The 23827-nt window shown below is 52.2% G+C and overlaps 9 protein-coding genes across 9 annotated transcripts; 4 read left to right on the top strand and 5 right to left on the bottom strand.

Annotated features, from left to right (window-relative positions):
- Positions 1 to 226: 226 nt before the first annotated feature.
- On the top strand, positions 227 to 3389 carry PtrM4_031930 (MgtA, Cation transport ATPase; the record flags this gene model as incomplete). Its single annotated transcript, XM_066103985.1, has 4 exons — positions 227 to 344; positions 393 to 550; positions 603 to 3241; positions 3290 to 3389. The coding sequence occupies 4 exons, from the start codon at positions 227 to 229 to the stop codon at positions 3387 to 3389; spliced, it is 3015 nt and encodes a 1004-aa protein (XP_065966187.1).
- Positions 3390 to 4137: 748 nt separating this feature from the next.
- On the top strand, positions 4138 to 6006 carry PtrM4_031920 (uncharacterized protein; the record flags this gene model as incomplete). The annotated part of the gene is made up of 2 exons (XM_066103984.1): positions 4138 to 4213; positions 4268 to 6006. The coding sequence occupies 2 exons, from the start codon at positions 4138 to 4140 to the stop codon at positions 6004 to 6006; spliced, it is 1815 nt and encodes a 604-aa protein (XP_065966186.1).
- A 252-nt stretch (positions 6007 to 6258) lies between these two features.
- Positions 6259 to 7227, bottom strand: PtrM4_031910 (FabG, Dehydrogenase with different specificities (related to short-chain alcohol dehydrogenase); the record flags this gene model as incomplete). Its single annotated transcript, XM_001939033.1, has 2 exons — positions 6259 to 6668; positions 6720 to 7227. The coding sequence occupies 2 exons, from the start codon at positions 7225 to 7227 to the stop codon at positions 6259 to 6261; spliced, it is 918 nt and encodes a 305-aa protein (XP_001939068.1).
- An 882-nt stretch (positions 7228 to 8109) lies between these two features.
- PtrM4_031900 (Esterase multi-domain protein) lies at positions 8110 to 9113 on the bottom strand (the record flags this gene model as incomplete). The annotated part of the gene is made up of 2 exons (XM_001939032.2): positions 8110 to 8872; positions 8938 to 9113. The coding sequence occupies 2 exons, from the start codon at positions 9111 to 9113 to the stop codon at positions 8110 to 8112; spliced, it is 939 nt and encodes a 312-aa protein (XP_001939067.1).
- Positions 9114 to 10208: 1095 nt separating this feature from the next.
- Positions 10209 to 12046, bottom strand: PtrM4_031890 (PnbA, Carboxylesterase type B; the record flags this gene model as incomplete). The annotated part of the gene is made up of 6 exons (XM_066103983.1): positions 10209 to 10333; positions 10380 to 11314; positions 11362 to 11446; positions 11495 to 11691; positions 11737 to 11747; positions 11798 to 12046. 6 exons carry the CDS (start codon positions 12044 to 12046, stop codon positions 10209 to 10211), a joined length of 1602 nt encoding a protein of 533 aa, XP_065966185.1.
- Positions 12047 to 13094: 1048 nt separating this feature from the next.
- On the top strand, positions 13095 to 14505 carry PtrM4_031880 (uncharacterized protein; the record flags this gene model as incomplete). The annotated part of the gene is made up of 5 exons (XM_001939030.1): positions 13095 to 13308; positions 13359 to 13445; positions 13494 to 13601; positions 13653 to 13908; positions 13962 to 14505. The coding sequence occupies 5 exons, from the start codon at positions 13095 to 13097 to the stop codon at positions 14503 to 14505; spliced, it is 1209 nt and encodes a 402-aa protein (XP_001939065.1).
- Positions 14506 to 15594: 1089 nt separating this feature from the next.
- PtrM4_031870 (uncharacterized protein) lies at positions 15595 to 17199 on the top strand (the record flags this gene model as incomplete). The annotated part of the gene is made up of 1 exon (XM_001939029.1): positions 15595 to 17199. One exon carries the CDS (start codon positions 15595 to 15597, stop codon positions 17197 to 17199), a length of 1605 nt encoding a protein of 534 aa, XP_001939064.1.
- A 756-nt stretch (positions 17200 to 17955) lies between these two features.
- On the bottom strand, positions 17956 to 19839 carry PtrM4_031860 (LysP, Amino acid transporter; the record flags this gene model as incomplete). Its single annotated transcript, XM_001939028.2, has 4 exons — positions 17956 to 18222; positions 18276 to 19396; positions 19453 to 19510; positions 19564 to 19839. The coding sequence occupies 4 exons, from the start codon at positions 19837 to 19839 to the stop codon at positions 17956 to 17958; spliced, it is 1722 nt and encodes a 573-aa protein (XP_001939063.1).
- A 3298-nt stretch (positions 19840 to 23137) lies between these two features.
- PtrM4_031850 (putative presequence translocase-associated motor subunit Pam17) lies at positions 23138 to 23619 on the bottom strand (the record flags this gene model as incomplete). Its single annotated transcript, XM_001939026.2, has 2 exons — positions 23138 to 23341; positions 23443 to 23619. 2 exons carry the CDS (start codon positions 23617 to 23619, stop codon positions 23138 to 23140), a joined length of 381 nt encoding a protein of 126 aa, XP_001939061.2.
- Positions 23620 to 23827: the final 208 nt, after the last annotated feature.

Below are 23827 nucleotides of genomic sequence, written 5' to 3'. Positions count from 1 at the left end.
TCCAGCGTTGCAGACGTGTTTGTCAGGCGGCCCTCGCACTTTACGTCACAGACAAACGACGGGTACTATTCCCATTCTCAAGAAAAAAACAGAAGCCATCATTTGCCTAGCAGACACGACATAGTGCCACAACGACACGACACCATCGCGTAACCCCATCAAGTACAGAATAAACGAGTGCGTGGAATACTCGAAAAAGGCGTCTTTGGTGGAAGAGTCCGTGGGCATGGAGAATGCGTACACAAAGTCGCCTGTTGAGGCGCTGAGGCATTTCCAGGTCGAAGAGCACAAGGGTCTTAGTGCACAACAGGTCAAGAGTGCGCGGGAACAATATGGCAGGAATGGTAGGTTCAGTCGTTTTCGGGGCATGCATGGCTGCTAACTAGCAACAGCGCTGCCAGAAGACCCGCCTACACCCATCTGGGAGCTCATCCTCGAGCAATTCAAGGACCAACTGGTCATTATTCTGCTGGGCTCAGCAGCAGTATCCTTCGTACTTGCCATATTCGAGCAGGAAGAAGGCTGGACCGCTTTCGTAGACCCGGCAGTTGTACGTACATTCCATAGCCGGATTCATGCACTCGCGCTAACAGACGGCCCAGATCCTCACCATCCTCGTCCTGAACGCCGTCGTCGGAGTCTCGCAGGAAACTAGCGCAGAAAAGGCCATTGCCGCCCTCCAGGAATACTCGGCCAACGAAGCAAAGGTCGTACGTGACGGACACATTACGCGTATCAAGGCCGACGAGCTGGTTCCCGGCGATGTCATCTCCGTCACCATCGGTGACAGGATCCCCGCAGACTGCAGGATTCTGTCCATTTCAAGCAACAGCTTCAACGTCGATCAATCCATCCTGACTGGAGAGAGCGAGAGCGTCTCCAAGGATACCAGACAAGTCAAGGATGAGAATGCCGTCAAGCAGGATCAGGTCAACATGCTCTTCTCTGGAACTACAGTTGTCACAGGCCATGCGACCGCATTGGTTGTGCTGACAGGCGCGAACACGGCCATTGGAGATATCCATGAGAGCATCACCGCACAGATCTCGCAGCCCACCCCGCTCAAGGAGAAGCTCAACGACTTCGGTGACCAGCTCGCCAAGGTCATCACCGCCATCTGCATTCTCGTCTGGCTCATCAACGTCGGTAACTTTAGCGATCCTTCGCACGGCAGCTTCGCAAAGGGTGCTATTTACTACCTCAAGATCGCCGTTTCGCTCGGTGTTGCTGCCATTCCAGAAGGTCTGGCCGTCGTCATTACAACATGTCTGGCTCTGGGTACGCGCAAGATGGCTGCGAGGAATGCAGTTGTGCGAAGCTTGCCTTCTGTCGAAACGCTTGGAAGCTGTAGTGTCATCTGCTCCGACAAGACCGGTACCCTCACTACCAATCAAATGAGTGTTAACAAAATGGTCTTTCTTAGTGAGGATGGCAGTGGGCTCGAGGAATTTGACGTCCAAGGTACTAGCTTTGCCCCTGAGGGCCAGATTTCGCTTCAAGGCAAGCCTGTGCAAAACCTTGCTGCCCAATATGATACCGTACGCCAGATCTGTGAGGTTACCGCGCTTTGCAACGACGCTGCGCTTGCCTACGATTCCAAGAATGAGACTTACAGCCTTGTTGGTGAGCCTACTGAGGGTGCGCTTCGTGTGCTGGTTGAAAAGGTTGGCACTACTGATATCAGCCACAACGCGACCCGCGCAAACACATCGCCCGAACAGCGCCTCGACTTCTCTACCAAGCACTACCAAAGCCAATACTCGCGCCTAGCTACGTATGAGTTTTCCCGCGATCGAAAAAGCATGTCTGTCCTCGTCAAGAGCGGTAACTCGCAGAAACTTCTCGTCAAGGGCGCTCCTGAATCTGTTCTGGATCGCTGCACCAATGTCGTCGTTGGCAAAAACGGAACGAAGGTCCCGATGAGTAAACAATTGGCCAGCCTTATCAACAAGGAAATCGTGGAGTACGGTAACCGCGGATTACGAGTTATTGCTGTAGCGTCTGTGGACGATATTGCATCCAACCCGCTTCTATCAAACGCCAAGACTACCAAGGAATATACGCAGCTCGAACAGAACATGACACTCATCGGTCTCGTTGGCATGTTGGATCCTCCTCGTCCCGAAGTTCGTGCGTCCATCGCCAAGTGTCGCTCTGCTGGAATCCGCGTTGTGGTCATTACTGGAGATAATCAGAACACCGCCGAGTCTATTTGCCGTCAAATCGGAGTCTTTGGTCCCAGTGAAGATCTTACTGGTAAATCCTACACAGGCCGCCAATTTGACGACCTCTCCGAGTCTGAAAAGATGGAAGCCGCCAAGCACGCCAGTCTCTTCTCCCGTACCGAGCCCACTCACAAGTCTAAGCTGGTTGACCTCCTCCAACAAGCTGGTGAAGTTGTTGCCATGACGGGAGACGGTGTGAACGATGCACCTGCCCTCAAGAAAGCCGACATTGGCGTTGCTATGGGCTCCGGAACCGACGTAGCCAAGCTCGCCGCCGACATGGTCCTCGTAGACGACAACTTTGCCACCATCGAAGGCGCCGTCGAGGAGGGGCGTTCTATATACAACAACACACAGCAGTTTATCCGGTACCTCATCTCTTCCAACATTGGCGAAGTCGTCTCCATATTCCTAACTGCCGCAATGGGCATGCCGGAAGCCTTGATCCCCGTTCAACTCCTCTGGGTAAACCTCGTCACTGACGGTCTTCCCGCTACCGCACTCTCCTTCAACCCCGCCGACCATGACATCATGAGACGTCAACCTCGCAAGCGTGATGAGCCTCTTATTGGCGGCTGGTTGTTCTTCCGCTACATGGTTATCGGTACGTACGTCGGCGCTGCGACTGTCGCTGGCTATGCATGGTGGTTCATGTTCAACAGCCAAGGGCCCCAGATTTCCTTCTATCACCTCCGCCATTTTCATCGTTGTTCGACCCAATTCCCAGAAATTGGGTGCGAAATGTTCAGCAACAGCTCCGCGCAGGCTGCTAGTACAGTCTCTCTAAGCATCTTGGTCGTGATTGAAATGCTGAACGCGATGAATGCGCTCAGTAGCAGTGAGAGTCTGCTCACGCTACCGCTGTGGAAGAACATGATGCTTGTGTACGCGATTTGCCTGTCCATGGCACTGCACTTTGCCTTGCTCTATGTTCCCTTTTTGCAGGGCCTGTTCAGCGTCATGCCGCTTAATGGAAATGAATGGAACGCTGTCATGGCGATCAGTGCGCCGATTATGTAAGTTTGTCCCATACTGAAGGATGCGGAAACTAACAGACGATACAGCATCATTGACGAAGGACTCAAGTTCCTCGAGCGCAAGTTCTTCATTCAAAAGGGAAACGAGAAACTGGAACCGCCTAACGGACGGCCGAAGAAGGATTAGATGATGCGTGGCTTTTTGTTTTGATACGTGGGTGATGGCTTGACTGTGGATTCTCTTCATGGCGAATTAGAAGTGTGTGTCGGATGTGTCGTTACAGATATGCACCCGGGTGTCATAAAGAACTTGACAGTGTGGGTAAGCACCCAATAGGTGTTTGGCGACTACAGTGACCCTTGTACACTAGTATGTCAAGTGTTTTACGACACCCGGGTGCATGGGACATACGGCACGCGGTTGTGCATATAGAAGAGAAGCGGAAGTGTAAGCTCTTTGGTGTTCATGTTAGACGCGGGTGTTCATGTAGATGTTGCGTGCATATAGAAGAATCATACAGTCTAGGCCATACATTGTGTCATGTCTCGTTAGTGGAAGCAAATGATGATGTATGTTGCACTCATGGTGAATCCGGATCTTTGCCCGCGGCTTGGCCGCTTTCACTTTCACCGTTGGTTTGCCCGTCTGCTCCCCCGCACGCGGAGCTGCCTAATTTTTCGCGCTTTTTTGTTTTGTTTGTTTGCTCATCCGGGCGGAGTTGCTTGATCTACTCACACATCTACGTCCACGCTGTGAGACTTCAAGGTACCTACCTCTACTGTACTGTGTTGAACGCTCACTCTGACACTAGTACAGATCAAGTGTGGATTTGCCGGGCGCGATCGCAGGCATGCCACCCCAAGGACTCTATAGTATCCCAAGGCAACACCTTGTCCGCTCAGATATGCAGGTGCAGCCTTGTACGTACAACGCCATGGACTACCAGGACGACGAGCCAGCGTCAGGCGCCGCCGAGGGTGCTAAGGCAAGTATTATCGATACGAGAGCTCGTAGAAAGCAAGAGAAGAAGGAGAAGAAGGAGATGCGAAGGCTCAAGAAAGAAGCTCGGGAGACACAGAATACGAAGGAAGCAGAGAAGGTAAAAGAGGCAGCACCAAACCCCCCAGCTGACCAGACGCCCGCGACTCCGGTCAAGAAAGGCAGGTATGGTCCGCGCGGTCCGTACAAGAAGAGAGAGAAAGGGCCGGATGGTACGCCTGTATCTAGTATGAAGCGCAAGAGGGAGGGTAGTGTGAATGCCGAGAAAGCAGCTGCCACCAACGACAAGGTGAGCAGCGACTTGTGCTTTCTCGGGCCTGGTTTCCTGCAGAGCTTGAAGGAGTCTATGGCCAACCCCGGTTTCACATTTTCTCCGAAATTCGACGATACTGGCATTGCAGAGGACTCACTAAAGAAGAACAAGACGGGAAGGCCACCAGCTATCCCAGAGGTTGCCACTCGGTCTCCAGAAAAGACGCCCGGAGTGATCAAGACTCCCATTCCTCTCCCGTCTGTCGCCCCCAAAGTCCTCTCTGCCGCCAACAAACTACCCAGCGAGTCACCCTACAGCCTGAATGAGAGTACGAGTGGGCCTCAGCCGAAGAAAATCAAACCAACAAAGCCCGAGCCTCAGATCCTTGTCCCAGAGACACCTCCGTCGCGTATGGTCAGTGAGCTCATGACGACTCCCCGGCCAGCACCCATACCATTCATACTCCAGAAGAAGAAGGTGGAAGGAGACCCAGCGCGTGCAAAGTATGTGATAAGCAGTCAAGGCTCAGTCATGCCACTGGTCAGCAACCAGGCAACTGGCTTGACATCGTCGAACCTGATGGCCCACAAGCAACAACTCCAAGGAAAGTCCAAGTTGCCTACACGCCGTCGCACTGTATCGATTGCTACGTCGAGCGGCACATCAGGCACCACCCCAAGCATCAGGGACATGTTTCTTCGAATCGGAAAACCCTATGACAACCCATTCTTCATCGAGCCCAAGAAGCCGAGCCAGGACATTGAAAGGCATGAGGAAAGCAGCCTCGCGGTCTTCACTGCCGCCTTCGCCACGGTGCGAGCCACCATCAACTTCACTGACGAGAAGGAATACCTTATTGAATACGACGCACTTGTTGCAGCTTCTTCTGGTCCCCTGCCTTGTCTGCACAAACTGACAGGCTGCAATCCGAAAGGAGAAGATATGCTGCGTCTCTCATGCGAAGAGATGACTTCAGCGGTCTTGAAGATGACAAAAACATCCGAAGCCGAGGCGAAAGTAACCAATGATGCAATCGCTCGCTGCAAGATGGCCGAGTCTCTCCTCCGTAACACTATTGCTGCACGCATCCCCGTTCCGCTCGGAGTCATCGAGGGCCGCTGGTCGTTGTACTGCCCAGGCTACAGTGGCATGCACGTGGACAAATATTGGGATGGGAAGCGCACACTCACAGTGTCGGAGACAGCAGGTGCTAGCAAGCATGGGGGCGTGTATACAGCTCGACTGTTGTTACTGCCGCGTAGCATATCGTTTGCCATGGGCGACTTTGCAGGACCGCCACATGCGTCATTTCGCCATGTGGGGTTGAAGACGGTACCAGAGGGGTATAAAGTGGAGATAGTGTTTCTGGGAAATGGGTATGCCAAAGTTCGGCTGGACCCGTATCTGTTGCTGATGGGCAAGGAGACGGAAAAGAGCAAGGCTAGTTCTTGTTCTACTGGCACCTTCGAGTTTCTGGCCGTTCATGAGAAATCGGTTCTTTGGGAAAAAACGATTGAGGGAAGGAAGGCTTCTACCAAGCATGATGGCTGAGTATTTTATTCTGCTGTCGTTGGATGCATGCATGAGCTGGATACTGAGGTGGAAGGAAAGGAGAAGGCAGTGAAATCTGGATGATGTCGAGGAGAGTAAAGCAATGAGGTGAGACGTCGGCTTTGATGCACTCTCTACTCGTCTAGGATTACTGAATGTATGATGGCTGAAAGTGACCTCTATGGTACCTGCCATGGCCGCCCCAAACTCCATGAATGCAAACATAGTTTAGGCTCCAGCATGATGAGATGTCTAAACAGCCACACAGCCACCATCAATCTTCAAGTGTCCCCCAGTCATGAACTTGCTATCCTCGCTCACCAAAAAGGCCACGACGCTAGCCACATCGTCCGGGCTGCTGAAACGCTCCAAAGCAGTTTCCTCCTTGAGCTCGGCCAGGCGCTCCTTGGTCCAGCCGTCCTTGTAGCCGGATGTCTGGATGATGCTGGTGTGAATGGTGTTGACACGGATGCCGTACTGGCCCAGTTCCTCGGCGGCGGTTAGGGCAATGCCGCGGAGTGCAAACTTGGCGCTGCTGTAGGCAATGAGGTTAGGGAAGCCGCGGAGGCCGGCAATGGAGGAGCGGATGATTATGGAGCCGCCGTGCTGCGGGGAGGATGTGGTTTGCATGGCAGCAGCAGCGTATTTGACGCCCAGGAAGGCTGCATTGCAGAGTCAGTCGTGTTTAAGAGTGGTGAGGGTGAAAGATATACCCGACTTTGCGTTGATGGTCATGATCTTGTCAAAGTCATGCTCGGTCACGTCAAAGATGCTCTTGGACTCGCCGCGGTGGCAGCAGTTTAGCAGGGCCGCATCGAGCCGCTCGAAGCGCTGCACCACCTTTTTCGCGCATGCCTCGACATCCGCCTCTTTTGTTGCATCGGCGACGATGGTGAGCAGCCGCGACTCTATTGGGCTGCCGGTTGGTATCGCCGCCTTTAGGACGGGCACCGCCGCCTCGAGCGCGTTCTGGTCAATGTCGATGAGGGCGACATTGCAGCCTTCAATGAGGAGTCGTCCGGCCGACTCGACGCCCACTTTGCCGCCTCCGCCCGTAATCATCACCACCTTGCCCTCGAGGCGCTGAATCGGGAGTGGCCGTGTGAGGTTGGTCGATGTGGGCGCCCGCTCAATTCCCGGCCGTGGGAGCTTATTCAGATTCAGCGTCGAGATGCTGGCCCCGGGCGTGCGCAAGCTCTCGGTCGTGTGTGCTCGCTGCATCTTGGCCGTGTCTTGTTTTATGTGTACGTATCTATCAAGTCAATTCGATGTCGTCCTGCCGTCGTTTGCTTGCTTCCTCGTACCAGAAAGCGTGCGTCTAGGGTTTTGGACATTTCAACCTCCCCCCTCACCGGACCCTTCTTTCTTCCTCAAGATGACGTACCCCGGGAAACTCTAGGCGAAATTCTTTTCTGCTCTCTCCAGGGCTGCGCGCCCATCAAACACCGGAGCGGCATCGGTTGAGGCTCTTGCTGGCGGCTGTATCCACTGCCCCACTCATGTCAGCCAATGCCGCCACCAGTCGCCTTTTCGCCCGCACCACCTACGCCAACTTTGGCACAAATGAGCGGTGGAAAGTGCCCACTCATGCTATCACTTATCATGACCCCATGTGGGTGATGTGTACGGTACGTGTTCGATTCCACCAGTCGCTTAGTACTGTAGAAAAAGACGTCGGGCGCTCGTCACATGGGCTCCTTCATAGTTCACGACCCCAAACCTCGATACCTCGAATCAAATTCAAATCACCATGTGCAACAGTCCAGAGAGGCGGTCAGTGTCAGCGCCAGTGCCAGTGCCAGTGCCAGCACTATGATTCTTCTAAACCGGCAAGTAGCCCGGAAATCTACTCTGCTGTGTTCGGTTAACGCGGAAGAAGTGCAGATAGATGAATCAAACTTCAGAGTAGCCGAGGAAGTCTTCAGCGACGCCCCAGAGTACCTAGCGAGCATCATCCATACGTCATAGCGCAACTGACAAGGTACGCAGTGAACGGTAAAAGGGTCTCGGCGACTCTGCGCACATATAGCAGGACCAGATATATCTAGGACCGAATTTTGGTTTGACCGAGAGAGGGGCCTAGAGAACGGCCATGTGCTATGCCTAACAGTATTTCGCTGTGCACCAATCTAGGAAATAATCAATTCCATCTCCCAATGCCGCCGCCGCTACAGCCGCGTGGTCACTAAAAGGGTACTCGTGGATGCTGATATCCCTCAAGGCGGTACTATTTTGTAATGTATTATACAGCTTCTGCGACAACCTAGTCATCTGCTGAGGGACAAGTATACTCTTCCTAAACTCAAATTCGTCTTTTGTCTCCGTCCCCCTCTTCATTGGAGTCTGCTCTGGAGCGCCGTAGCTTATTTGGAATGCGGGCTTGGTCCCGTTGGAGACATTGGACGGAGAAACAAGCGGCGCAAGAAATTCCGTATGGTTGAAGATGTAGTCGTCGTTGAAGGAAAGCGCAGGCGAGGCGCTGAGAAATGTATCGAAGAGGTCTGGGCGCACTGTAAGGGCATATAGGACAAAGAGGCCACCGAAAGAGTGGCCGTACAGCGCATCACGATCGAAATCAGCCTTGGGGAAAGCCGTGCCGCGAACCCAGGGTCGCAGAGCCGTGTCGATGAACTCGATCAAGTTATCCGCGTTTGAAGGCACTCCAGGAATGGTGGGTAAAGGACAGGTTTCGCAGACTGGCGGTTGGAAGTCGTAGCTTCGTTGCTGGCTGTACGGTGAATCTTCAATCGTCTCTGGGTACCCTATGCTAACCACGATGCAATCTGGCATGTTGAACTCGACCGGTCGACGGCGGCGGAAGGCTTCTGTTGCAGTCATGCCCAGGGCGTTTCCGTCTAGGACGTACCTATTTTAATCGGTGAGTCCAGCTTCGCTACATCACTATCATAAGAGTTCTGGGAGTCGCCTTACATCGTTTCCACAACCGACTTTTCCGCTGGTTTAGTCCAGTTCAAAGGCCATGATAACTGGATCTGGTATTCCCAAGACCCATTGGTCGCGCTCCAGAATCCTAGATTAGGTAAAATGTTTGCGGGGAATTCGGTCAAGAGCGGTGTGAACTGCCATGCGCCAATAGTCGAATTCATCATGGCAGCTGGTCAGTCGTCCCGTACAAGTTATTTATTTTGCAGTCGGTGCAAGTATGAAGGACATGGCGCTTGCAGAATATGGCATACCCTGGGCTTTTGTACCAGACGTCCAGTGGCTCACTCGTCCCAAGCATCCAGACCCGAGGAGCGGGGAGTAATGCTCGTGGATCATGCAGACATCACGCACGCCGTAATGGCAAATGCCCCACCTTTTGCCTTGTAAGGTTAGTACGAACGCGGCATGGCATTCTCGTCCCGGTACTTGCACCTCGATCCTGGATATCCTGGGCTCAACTATAGGGATTTTTACATTGCCAAGACGGAACACCACCTCTAACATTCTGTTTTCCTGCCAGTAGTCACCCTACCGGTAATCTAAATTTTGCTAGGGTATGTTTGAAGCTATGGGAAGATTCAGGCAGCGAGGTGCGAGTCGGATGACTATAGCATATTCTTAGCTTGAAGGCACGATAAAATGTAAAGATTGCGTTGGTGAAAAAAAAACCCCCGTCTACAGAAAGAGCTGGAGACAAGCCAAGCAGTTCTGCGCTCAATCACATTACTATCATGCAATAGTCGAAATCAGGACTAGCCCGTTCGGCGGTATACCTCCGTGAGCGCTACCTCCACGTGCTTGTTGGCCCTTGCCCAAAGCTTCCATCATTGCGCAAACCACACATGTGTTGCGTGCGCAGTGCAGTGTGTGGAGCTGTGTTCCATTCACAGTCCAAGGAGATTGCGATGGGAGATTTTACGCCTCATTTTGTTTTCGGCTTTTCGACAGCCGGCTGATGCTGATCTCAGGCGCGAATCCCGGTCTTGGAAGCGGCCTAAGCGCAGCTCGTAACTGCAAGTGAGAACACATCCAAACGTGAGGGGTGGGTAGAGGCTGTGACCACCAAAGGTGAGGTCAACAACTTCTTTCTATGCCGGTTACAGAGATGCTCATCATGGACCTTGTCAGCCTACTCTGTCCAAATATGGCAAGATGAGCGTGAATCAAAGCATGCGCGTTCATGAAATGAGTATCTAGATAACGATAATGTTGGGACTAGTGCCCTCTTTCAGAGAGCTCTCGTTGCTCAATTGAGTCTAAAAGGCACCTCGCCCTGGCAGAGGGTCGTTCCTGACAGGACACGGCTTGTCATAAATCCATGGGTCAACAAACTGGGTTGGAAGGTTGTTGTTGTAGGCCAGCTCGACCAATGTGGCGTTGCCTTTGGATTATGAGCAACAAAGTCATCCAATTTGGAATTGACTTACCTGACTTGTACTCTGGCCATCCATACTGCGTCAAACCCTTTTGCGAGTCTCGAGCAAATGCAGCCCACGCGCCCTGAATGTACTTCATGTACTTATTTTCAGCAGGGCTGTTTGGCAGACCAGAGATGTCCTGGGCGGTGCCAAAGACCAAGCCCAGATCAGATCCATGGTACGCTGCGCTTCCTCGAGGGCCGAGGCCTGCGCTACTGTTGTAAAGAAGGAGGTTGTCCCATTCGCCGTGGTATCTATACCGCCAAGTAGGCACTTCGTGCTTGACTCTGTAGCCTACTGAATGTGCAGTCGGGCAAGTGAAGGCGCGCTGGGTGAAAAGTTCCCACTGAGTGTTGGTGAAGTTCAGCTTGGTGGCCCATCCAGAAATACGATACCACCCGTCCTCGTGGTCAGCATTGCCGGATAAGAATGGGATCTTCGCAAAAGAGCCCGACTCGGAAAGTTTCTCGTAATCGGCAAAGACCGTGATATTGTCTACGGTGGGGTGGAATGTCGCTTGTGTCAAAGCTCCACTGGGCAGTCCTGGGACCTTTGCTGATGCCGCTAAAAGGGCGGACATATTTGCAGCTCGAACGCATGCAATTACTGCACCAGGATCGTCTTCAGCACCACCACAGCCTATGGTCTGGGAAACGTTGTACCATATGGACTGCGAATACTTGGCTGTGTTGGGAATGAAACTCAGCGAGGTTCCTGACATGGATATAAGTCCAGAAACGACTGGATCATTTTTCCAGGCATATGCCCAATAATCGACAGCGGCAGCGCCCGCACTTTGTCCATAGATGACAATGCGCGAAGCATCTCCTCCAAAACCAGCGATGTTATCGCGGACCCACTCCACTGCGGTACGATGATCACGGAGCGCTGCATTCTTCTCGATGCCAGGAGCACCAGGGAAGCCAAAGATGCCGAGACGGTAGCTGATATGATTAGCGACGAATATATGTCAGGACTGTACTGGCCATACTTGAGCGTTACAACCACCACATCCTCAGCGTCGGCAAGATATTGACCGTTGTAGAAGGGGCTATGAGGACCTGGAATCTGAAAGCCTAGAAGAGAAATTAATGGTACTTCCAAGGCTAGATAGGGCGACCTACGGCCTCCGTGGAGAAAGACAAGCACTGGCTTTTTAGCGTCGGATTCGCCAGTATCCGTGGTCCAAACATTGAGCTTCAGACAATCTTCGGATACCGAATTGTTGTTCTGGGCTGCAAAGTTCTTCCATACGCGAAGACCAGATGGCTCTGTAAAGTTTGGAAATGCAGATACTGGCGGTTTGACTGCAGGGCAATCGCTGTACAATTGTCAGTCATCAAACATTGTCTAGCTGTTCCAATACACATACGATGACTAGATCTGTTAGCAAATTTGGAAACTACCCTAATCTTCTTACCACTTACCCAATTGGATGCCTCAAAGACGGTTCCTGCAGGCGCATGGTACTTCTTCGGCGCTGCAAACCTCAGCTCGCCCACGGGCGCCTCCGCGTATCGGATACCGAGAAATTCGGTCACATAAGTCCTGTTAGACGATGGATGGCCGATCAAAGTACCACTTGAGGTATGAACACTGAATCTGTTTGTTGTCACTGCAACAGCCGGGCCGAACAGCGAGGTCACAGCTGCAGCAGTAGGAAGGAGGTAGTGCATCTTGTCAAACCGGAACGATGGCAATCCTATCCTTGGCTGGTGAAGTTCTGAGCGTTGTTTGCAACTGGAGCGAAGCCCGCTGGCTTTAACGAGATGAAATGTAAATCGCGGCTCAGGGCTTCCAGGCCTGCGTCAGCGACTTGGTTCGCCTCTAGCTCCTTGTTCCTGCATTACCGTAAACGCCATCATTAGCCATAGTCCCTCGGGCAAGAAAAAGAGCCCGAAGGAGACAAGGTGCCGAGGCAGATGGTATTGATTCGGAAAGTTGCATGTCGAGCGTACAGGCGTACGGGCGTACACCGGCAAAGAATACTCCAACCCATTGTTCGAAGAGGTGACTGTCATCTCGGTTGTCAACGCTAACGTTAATGTAGCTTGGCACCACGCGATAGTTGCTCCTTCGATCTGCGTTCGATCTGGCACCCTTCGACGTCAATGTCCACCCCAAGAACATATGCCTAAACCTTGGAGGTTGTGGCCGTCCCCGTCCCCTTAACATTCTAGCCCCGACACCCTACTAACGTTTGCTTCTCACCATGTTTGCCATGTATTTTTTTCTTTCTCTCCTAGATGCGGCTGACGTGGGCGAAAGCGCACATCGTCCCTGCATCTCGGCAAAACACCGGTCCGTCACTGATCTCCGTCTTCTGATGTCACCCAGCCATGCCTTATCAGTACACTACGCCGAGCCGATCGACGGCTTTTGCTGGGTCACTAAGGCCAACGATCCGGCTCTGGCAAGACGAGCTTGAACGCAAAGAAAGCGCAAGGATCAGGTTGGTAGTTCCCACCGAGTGGGACATCAAATCCAATCGAAATGTACGGAGGTGGACGAAAAGGGTCGCCATCGCAACATGACCGGACAGCCCCACGAGGGAGGCTCCAGGCGCTCCTACATCAGTCTGCCTCTAGCGTACCATTGTACCATGCACTTCGGTTGTGACCTTGAGCCCTTGAACGATACTCATTATGCGGGCAAATCCCCTGGTCGTGGGCCTTGCGTATTGTCTTTTAAATCTTCCGTGACACGGTCATATCCTCTTTCAACATGGCTCCAAACGTTGGCCTGGGCACTCAAGGTCCCGTTGCACGTGGATGGGGCATCTGGCTCACCAGTGTGATAGCCGTCATAGTCGCAGGGCTCTTTGTCGGTGCACGCTTTGCTCAGCGGTTTGTTAAGAAAAGTGGATTGGGAGTGGATGACTATATGATCATTGCAGCCTTGTTATCGTCGATAATACTCACGGTCACAGAATGCCAAGGTTAGTAGTATATTCGTGGCATTCTAGAGCCAGCGGCTAACTTTGCATAGCTGTGGTATATGGTTATGGAAGACCTTGGAAGACATTGCCTATGGAGACTCGCCTTACCGCCCGCAAGTGGTTCTATGGAGCAAACAGTGTGTACCTTTGTCAAGAATTGCATATGAATTTACTAACCATCGCAGTTATCTATAAGATAGTCCTCATGTTCAACAAAGTATCGGTAGTGTGCCTCTATTATCGCATCTTCGCTGTGACAACGAGCTCCTTCCGCATCGCTTGTCATATCATGAGTAAAACTTCCGGCTCCAGGATTACCTTGTAGTTGACTGACGCTGTGGCAGACACGTGGATCGTTGTCACGGGACTTTCTTTCGCCATTGCCACGGTCTTCCAGTGCACACCTATTGCCGCCTTTTGGGATCACAGCATAAAGGGTGCTAAGTGCTTCAAGAATGAACCCTGGTGGATTTCTTATGCCACCGTTCAAATTAGCACAGACTTCATGCTTCTAGCTATGCCCGCTCGACAAATCATGAAACTCTCCATGGGAAAAGCTGAGAAGTTGGGTATAGCACTCGTGTTTGGCACTGGCGGGTTGTAAGTACTGGAATTGTCTCACTCGAAGGAAACTATTCGCTAACAACGCACAGCGTTACTTTCGCGTCCATATATCGTGCCACAACGATTGCAAGATCGGCGAGCAATCCTGACCCGACCCTGGGACCCGTTCCAGCCACGATATGGTCAGTCATCGAAGCAAACGCGGGCATCGTTTGCGCCTGTCTCCCAATGCTCCGCGCTCCGTTCTTACGCCTCTTCGGTCCCCTCTTCACCTCTCGCGTAGGTAGCAAGGCAAGCACAAATCGTCGATCGTATCCAGCGGACTGGAAAAGCGACCATCATCTAGAACCAGTCGAGTCTACCAACAAAAGCAGCGCGTCTCAGTTCCAACCTGGATCTGAACGCGGCAGCGAAGACGAAATTATCACAGAGCGAAGATTACAGCCCCAGGGCCCTAGCGCGATACACCGCCGCGGAAGTGACATGTTCATTAAAAAGGAGTTCAGCATTGAGAGGAGTGTCTCACAGAGGATGGAGACTGAGCCAAAGCAAGTCAATCAGGACGAAGTTTCTGCTACAACGAGGGCCAATCAAAATAAGTCGGACGATAGTAGTGCTTCTTACCATGTCTAATAACATTATTTATATTATTGCTTCGCTCCCGGAAACGGGGCAGGAATACATATATTCCATTGTTTCTCCGTATTAATTCCCCCGAACAGGATCCCAACACCAATGTTGTAAATGTATCGATCGCGAAACAATGGTGGAAAAGTGCTAGTTATGCGAATATGAACTTTAGAATTTAGGATCTTCTGCGTCGACGACTGAAATGACTCCGTAGTAATTTCCGGTTCCATGGCACACGACCGCTAGGGACCAGCCCACGCTATGCTACCCACTAATCTCAGGAACAATAGCCTGACGTAATTAACCAACCATCAGAATGATAGATGCCATTAGGTCGTTTGTGTACGCATGTCGCCGTACTAGGCAAATCAAGTCACAACGCCTCCAACCTTGGTCGCTTTCGGAAGATGAAAATACTGTGGCAACAGTTATGTTCGCTTATGTAGCGTTATGCGCGCATTTGACAATCCCAAATCTGGCTCAGTGGGGAGGGTGGTGATGGAAAATCACGTGTTTTAGGTCTCATACGCAGCATGTTCTTGGCAATGACGAGGATCAAGTTTAATTCAGAAGAGTATATAGTCTCTTGATGTGGTTGTTTGGAAAAGGCAAACATACCGAAGTAAGCAAGCCGTGTTGTAAACACGGGATTGACTGAAAAGTCGGTGCGAATTTTTACGTTGGGACAATTTAACTGCCCGGTACCACACTTGACTGCACAGATCTGCTCTTGACACGTGTAGCGCCGAGAAAAAAAAGCACAGGTGTATTTCTGTAGGAAAAGGTATGGCATAAAGTTGAGCAATGTATGAACTCGGGTATGGCCACTTGTCGTGAATGAGAAGAGTGAGTACAGTTGAAGGCCAAGTCAGGAGAAATGGCGTGTCGATCAGCCTGCCCCGCTTCTTGTGCACATAGCTGCGCCACACTTCTAGATTGGACAATGCTTCAACGTCATGCGCACATGCAGTGAATATCGACTGGACCTGATTCGTTGTGTATCCTGCTTTCCCGCCAGCTGGCTTACAGTTTCTTCGAGTGCGACACCTCTGTCCATCCCATCAGCAACATATCCAAACCTACCCCGTCACTATGCCAGAGAAAAGCACGACAGACTTCGTCGAAGACACAGCGCCCGCTGGACAGAAGAGCAAGGCCCAGATCCTGACCGATGTCTACTCTCTCGCATCCCAGTTCAGCACTTGCGTAGAGGCTTTCAATCTCATCCATCCTTCGAAAGACCACGATCATGCGCAAAAGGTTGCGCTGGCAAAGCTTGGCCTCCAGCAGGGCCGATTGCTCATCTTTGGCGATGCCGTAGGCATATCTGCACCACCTGCAACGATTGCACGGCACATGATTCCTAGCCATCCTGGCATCACGAACCCGGACCCGCACCTACCCGTGAACTTTGGAGTCAGGGACCCTAGGCTCGATGAAGAGGTGATCAATGCGAAGATTAGAAGGGCACTTCATGAGATTGCCGGCCGTCCGGCAAATACGTCACGGGACGAGCTCATGAACGTGTATGGCCTGAAGAGCCCGAAGAGCTTCACAAGAATTGAGTATCCAGCTCTTGACACCAACCGGCTAGAAGGATTCCGCGAGAAATATGCACTTTTGAAGGATCTTCTCAACCAAACAGGCGCACGGTCGAGCCTAAAACGCAATCCAAGCATGACAACATCTCATTGGACCGTCAAGGACACGACACGATTTGCCCAGTACGTCAAAGTCGTGCGCACAGAAGTTGATGCTCTCATCGATCTCATGGGCGTCAAAGAGCAGGTCGATCGTGGGATTCGATCTGACCTCAGGAGCATGGGCTGGCATCCTGATCTCACAGGTCCAGCAGTACGACAGGATTGGGAGAAACTGCGCCTCATCCGCGAAGCATGTGAAGTTGACTACCCAGAGTACATTGAAGTTATCGACAAAGCACTGCAGTACATCAGCGAGGAACTCAAAGAAAGCAGCCTTGCCAAGCACCGGGCAGACTTGGGTCTTTCCAAAGCAGACACCAGCGCGGCAGGAGCGCGCCGCAAATCCGACTATGACATACGCTCCGCTCCTGCACCAAAACCAGCCCCAGCGCTCAGATCAACAAAGCCCGAGCCAAAAAGTCATATTCAATTAGCTGCCGAGCGCGCTTTGAACTCGAATGCTGGCAAAGAAAAACGTCCAGGCTGGCTGTCAGCCTTTAAATTCAAATCCTGGTCCAAGAACACCAAACAAGCACCCGGCAAAGAGCAACGCTCAAATAGCGTCCCCGAAGTACCTACAGACCCATCACAATCCTTGTCAGTAGATGAGGTACTAGGCCACATGTCCGAGGACGGCTCCAATACCCTCGAGACTGTGCGCTCCAAGTCCCTCAGCGCAATTCCACAATCCCCACCGGCATCTCTGGAGTCCCGGGTCCGTAAAATGTCGTTCGATCAACCAGATATGACGGGAATACCGCCAATTGAGGAAAATGGCGGCGAGGTACAGAGTTTCCCGGACAGAGAGCCACCAAGCGAGACGGATAAGAATGCGTTGGTCATGGTTGCTACAGCCGACAGCGAGGGCGAAAGGGAAAAATTGGCACCTGCTACGACGGTCAAAAGTCACATCGATCGACATGACATGTATCCCGGCATGGGAAGGATTGAGACGAAGGATATCAGGGATGTAGCGCATATGCCCGGGCAGTAGAGACAGGAGCCAAATGCTCGGATGCTAAACAGCACATGATATGTTAGTAGTGTTGAGATGTTTTGGGTTAATCTTTTATTTTTCACGTTGGGATACCAGATTATTTTGCTATCAAGGCTTCTTTTCCTGCTTCCATTCTCCGTTGTCTATGCGACATAGCTACTATACCATGTACACTTGGCCGACTGAGAAGACTCATCAAAACAAACTGTTGGCTTAATACTGGTTATTTGCTGTATACACTAGCCGGAAAGCGAATGATTATTTCCTATAAGACAATTAGTACATAAATGCGCTTCAAGTTACTTCTATTATTATTTTGACAATGCTCATGATTGTCACACGGATACGACACTTTAATCAATTGAGCACACTTCTAGGAACGTACGAGCACTCCACGTGTCCATGTGGCAGCACATATGGTTTACACACTAGACTGGCGGATATCAGTGGCAGGGTTCCCTTTGCAAGTAGACGTCGCAGGCTTGGCAGGATGCATATCGTTGAAACAAGAATACTCATATATGTACTTGAATGTGTGCACAAAGGGAGAATGTAATTTTTTTCAAACAAGTCTGCGGCAAGGCAAGTTCTGATGGTAGAAATGAGGGGTATATTGACATTGAACAAGTTTTGACTAATGTGTGGTAAAACGCATTAGTACATGAGAAGCACGATATAAATCGTCGACACGTTAAACAAAGCATTGCTTTCCCAACAACATTACAGTGAGCGAATGCAACCGGGTGCAAAAGCTTAGAAGATGCGGTGGAGGAAGCGCCTCCACGCAGGCCAGGTGGCAATCTCGGCACGCTCCCTGTTAATAAGATCCCAGTCAAGCTCACGACGACCAGTGTCGACGTCCATCTGGGCAGTACGGAGCCAGCCTTCACGTTTCCAGAAGTAACCAGCAACCCAGAAAGCTGCAACGACGAAGATGGCGAGATAGGCCTGGAAGAAGTCCCCAGCAGTACCAACCTTTTTGCCAGCAGGGAGATCAATGGGAGAGACGGCAGTGTAAAACTAAGGTCAATGTCAGAAGGATAGTTTGCAAGAAAGCAACAGAGATATCTTACCTGAGCCATAAGGACAATAACAATGATGAAAAGACCAATCCATGAACCAATAACACCACCGGCGGCCTTGAATGGAATCTCATCCAGAGTATGGCCGTGGTAAGCCCAAGCTTTGCGGAACCGGATGTGGGCTAAGCAGATGGATCCCCAGGTGAATAGAGCAGCGAGACCGGAAAGGGCAACGAACCAGTCGAAGACGGTAGCACCAGTGGCAGCTAAGTTCATGTAGGCGAGAGGACCCCACATGAGAACGAAGAGAACAGACCAGAGAGGACGACCGGCGCGGTCAACGTAGGTGAAGATCTTGGGGGCGTAACCCTGCTCAGCAAGGGCGGTCAGGGTACGCGATCCACCGTAAACACCGGAGACACCAATGGAAACGACTGAAATGAGGATGACAGTGTTCATGAAGTCGTCGAATCCCTTGAGACCAGCATACTTGCCAGCAATGACAAAGGGGGAAGTGTTGGCATCGCTGGAAGAGCCCATCAGATTACTGTCGGTGTGCTTGACGAGAAGACCGACGAAGAAGAGACCGAGGATGTAGAATAGGGTGATTCGCCAGAAGACCTGTCGGATAGCACCGGGGAGAGACTTCAGGGGGTTCTTGGTCTCAGCGGCAGCCAAACCAACCAACTCGGTTCCCGAGAAGGCAAAAGCAGCAGTGACGAAGACGGTGCAGAAACCCTTGAAACCATTGGCAAAGGCACCTGGATCATACCAGTTACGAGCACCATAGTACTCCGAGTAGATACCGTTGCTAGGGCCTCCACCGAGGACCAGGACCAAGGCAATAATCATGAAAACAACGGTGGCGCCGAGTTTGACGCAAGCAGACCAGAACTCTTCTTCGGCATATCCCAAGGTTCCCAAGACGTTGATCAAGATGATGAAGACCCAGAAGACGGTGATGAAAACGGCAGTGCTCGTGCCCTTGGCACCTTCCCAATACTGCACAGTTAGACCGGCGACGAGTAGTTCGAGAGGCAGGACAATAGCCCATTGGAAGACATAGTTCCAGCCCATGGCAAAACCCCAGGAAGGATCAATGAAGCGAGTAGAGTAGGTATAAAAACCACCAGACACGGGGTACATGACAGCGAGTTCACCGAGAGCATATACTAACAGCATGATTAGATTCGGAGCAGGGCAGGGCGAAGGTGTCACGTGTACATACCGACGTTGAAGATCATGATTCCCATAATGGTAAAGTCGATGAGGAGAGAGGCAGGGCCCTGAGCAAGTGTAAGCGTTTATTCAGTTGGCAGTGACATGGTATGCATCTTACGCCTCTGCTGAGAGCGCCACCAGAACCGACGAAGAAACCGGCACCAATGGAACCACCGATGGCGATCATGTGAAGATGGCGAGTCTTCATCGACTTGTCGAGTTCAATGGTGCTGCCATCCTGGGGACGTCGCTGGAAAGACTTCAGGTTGAGACCGTTACGGGTCATAAAGTCCTCCTGGTCACGCCATTCGCCGCCAGCCTCGTGCTCGCTCGAGACGGTGGGATAGGCGGCGGGAGCCTTCTCATCGCCGGGGATTGCCTTTTCGTGGTCCATGTTGGGGCGAGTTGGACAGGGCAGAAGGAAGGTAAGAAAGGGCTTCTGGGGCTTCTGGAGACCCTGGGAACGGTGACCTTTTAACAAGTGATGGATCAGCGGACGGGGTGGGGAGGCAATTGACATTTATCTATTCCAGGATGGAAAGATGGCCTTGCGGCGGAACAAAGCGACCAGGGCCCTCGTCCTCTGGTGCACTCGGCGCACGAGCCAGCAGCTTGGCACCCCTCCTTCACAGTGAAAGACCAGGCGTCCGACAGATAGGGTGGCGCGACGTTTGGTTGGCCAGACGGCCGCGAGCAGAACAAGCGTTCTCCCAAGCAGGCAAAGCTAGCAGGGAGGGTGAATTGGCGCCCCGCGGCGGCTCTTGGGAGTAGCTTGGGAATAGCTTGGGACCTCCCCGCAACAGCAAATCGGCCGGTGGTGGATAGGGCTTGGTGTGTCCATGGCGGGCGCTTTGGTCAGACGCGGTCGCTGGACGGAGATTGGGCCCAAAAGGACAGCATGTTGGTGGCAGATGGCGGTTGTATGGGTTGGAAGGCTTCTAGAAAGCTGACTGTAGTGCTCGGCTCGCTTGGCCCGCAGCGCCTTCCGTGGCATCCAGCGCGGCTTCCTTGCCAACTGCCTGTAATGGCGAATCGAGGCAGCCGCAGCGCAGTCGTTGCCGTTGTTCTTATCTGCAGCTTCGGATGACGGGCGCTTGGACGCATCCCCATTGGCACCCTCTCGAGTCTGGAGAAGCGACTCACGTGCCCCACCTCCATCTTCACCTTCCGCCTGCGGCCTAGCACCTGTCAGGCTCCGTCGTGTCCGCTTCGGCTAGCCCGAGATGCCATTTCGTTTGTCACCATGATCCCAATCCATCCACCGACCATCAACCACTCCCTCTGTGGCGTCGGCTACGTGTGAGCATGACGAGCACGGCAGGTGTTGCGTTACATTGCCTTGCCACTCCCTCGCTTCGTTTCGTCTCAGTTGCCATTATGTAGCCATGTACTCTACCAGTACACCCCCGCCCGCTATCGGCGCGTGGGGGCTGTCAACAATTGAGATATCTGTACAAGAGGCCGACACCGCGCCTGTTCTATCTGACATGTCATGGCAAACTAGATGACGATCCAGATCCATGGCAAACCATGCCGCCAACGATATGTACAACGGCGTCGCGACACACCATAACCACCACTATCTGCCAATCACAAATGCCGCGCCACACTACTCTCCCGCCCACGTCCCAACCGCCTTAGCGCCGGAATTTGCCAAACTGCCAAACAGGCTTGATGTTGGACTTTTGATTCTTGTACTTGGTCCTTGGTCCATTCGACTCTTGTCATGATCCGACAGCTTGGTGACGGAACGTGCCTGCAGGTACCAAGGCTCCACTCGAATCCTTCCTTTATCGCTGCAGCTGCGGCAGCATGTCAAATTTGAATTGCAAACGCTCGTCTGTTCGTCATTTAGCGCTGCTCCACTGATAACCACCTGTCCAAGCGTCGCATGTTGGGGTGCCTGGATCCGCGTCCACGGCCCACCGCATCCACTTGGTCCTCTTTCCAGATAACCTCAGCACACGACCGACTGTGACGCCCCTCTACGCGTATTCGTCAGATCACGCATTATCAATATCCATGAAGCTCTGCTCTTTGCCTGACGTGCCTGATGCCGCTCGTCTTGCGCTAGGCCCACCGACCGGCTTTGCCGCTGCACAAGCTGCCGTAGCATCAAGCACAATACAGCCGGTACCACCGAGCTGTTGGTTCTTGTATGTATGCCGAATGATTCAACTCGCCGAGAGAAACGCCTCCGTTTTGCATAACTTGACCGTTATGTTTTTTATCATCTATGTACCATGTGCTACCCACAACATGACTGGTCTGAACATACCCCACCCCATTATCAATCATGGAATTGATTTATCATGTCGACGGGCTACGCTCTCGCCCGCATTCGAGATTCAAGTCGCTTTGCGGCTTCCATTGAAGAATTTGGTTTACAAAAATAAGCGCGTAAATCGTGCCAAATTAACGCCTACTTGTAACTACTCATCAACGAACTTGGGAATGTGTAGTTTCTGGACGACAGGGGATTGAACTAGCGTAACTTGATCTGGACTGGGCTCAGCGACACCAGCCCTTTCTTCTTCACTCCCTTCCTCTCCTAAACAGTCGTTTCCAAAGCCCCTTCAACTGGCACTCAGTGCCTCTCCCCTTCTTATCCATAGTCTTCGGGTGACTCATATTTTCTTTTTTCTTTAAGAACAGGGACTGTTTGTGAGAATCTGGTTTCATTGTGTCTCTCATCCTCGCCATACTGGCCACACTTCCCTTCCGCTCCGCCATGACCATCACAACGCTACAAGTCAATGCCTTCCTTAGCCGGGTATCCGGGCAAGAAGGCGGTGTCCGAGGACACATGAAGCGTGGCGATAATGGAGAGGCTGGGAAAAGAAATGTCTTCTTCGTAGAGGTTCGCGTAGGTGTGCGTAACACGAGGGACGTAGGCGCAGCCGGGGACAAAACTTGATCGAAAATTGACAGCGGGGAGGCTGGGAGCAGCGGCGATGCTTTGGGAAAGAAAGCACACGGGCTCGTAGCGAGTTGGTGTGGAAATAGGAGGAAATAATTCAATGGTGTTGAAGGGGATGCGGTGCTCGCAAACGGTGATGGAGTGTCGGGATCCCAGTACGACAAAGGTGGAATTGGCGGTGCGTCATATTTGGGGCGTGCGATGCTGGATATAGACGTATAAGTCGCTCGTCTTGGTGTTGGGGGACGGATGGCACGCCACGAAGGAGTGGTGGCGATGGGTATAGTGAGTGAGGTTGGTCGACGTGTTGGAGCCATCATGTGCCAGATGTGGATAAGGAAACCTTTCTGCGGTCGTAAGAATATCTGGTCTTTATACATTTAGCCTACGTGTCCCTTGTCTAGCTCATTGCTGCTCCCAGTGTTTAGCTGTACAGCTTAGGCATTCTTCAGAGACAAGTCATAGCTATCGTCGAGCCCACGGACAAGGCCATATGCTCAGCCTCGCAAGTGTTGTTACCTGATGGCATGTGGCGCTGAGACAGGGGGAGAGAGAGTTTGACATGACTAAACTTTTTCGTTATGCATCAAGTGTACCATCTTTCTCGTCTTGTTTTATCCTGTCATATATCATACCATGCTCGTCATGTTAATGGATCCCGACGTGTCGTCCTCCTTGCAGGTCACGTCTTGGATGCATCCACCAGCCTCGTTGTTACTTTTCACTCGGCCCATTCTGGCCATATGACCACCATACACAATCTCGTCAGTGCTCACAAAGCCTTGGACTCAGACGCCTTGGTCGCCTTATACCTCCCCGTCTTGAGATTAAACGCACGTTGATCCTTCAGCCACCTCCTATATCCCGCCACGCTCCCAATCTTCTCGCCATAGTAATCCGGGGGCGGGTTCGCCAGCGATGACGCCGTAGGATCGACACGGTGCTGCTTGATTCTGTTGAAAAAGGCCGAGTCTTTCTATTCAAGGCATAGAGCCGTCAGCAACCTGTCGACAAACACAGTATACCCCAATCACGCCATGTTCAGAGTCCAAGGCGTGAAAGTAGATTTCAACATACCCTAGTGAACTCGCCCACAACCCCTCTGTACGCCAAGTTGAAGACCATGTTGCCAAACACGGGCCCTACCAGCCAGCCCGCAGCCATCATGCCCAAGGTACTCAGTCCCATGAGCATCAGCGGGTCAAAGCCCCCCAGTTGTGCAGAGAGTGTCGCATCGTACCCGTTGTTGATCATGGTGGTGAGACCAAAGTACGTCACACCCACGGCACCGACTCCAGAGCAGGCTTGCCCAATGCGCCGCCGCGTGCGGCGCAGCGCGAAGAAGGCATCCCACGTGAGTTGCGGCTGGGCACCGGGCGAGTTGTTATTGCTGTTGTTGTTGGTTGCAGGCGTCGATGAAGTAGCTGTCGTCGTGGACGATGTCGAGGCATGGCGTGTGGCG

This window comes from Pyrenophora tritici-repentis, chromosome 1 (genome assembly GCF_003171515.1).
Source record: "Pyrenophora tritici-repentis strain M4 chromosome 1, whole genome shotgun sequence".
NCBI classification, from domain to species: Eukaryota; Fungi; Ascomycota; class Dothideomycetes; order Pleosporales; family Pleosporaceae; genus Pyrenophora; species Pyrenophora tritici-repentis.
The sequence above is the reverse complement of the archived record's forward strand: the minus strand, read 5'-3'. Positions and strand labels throughout refer to the sequence as shown.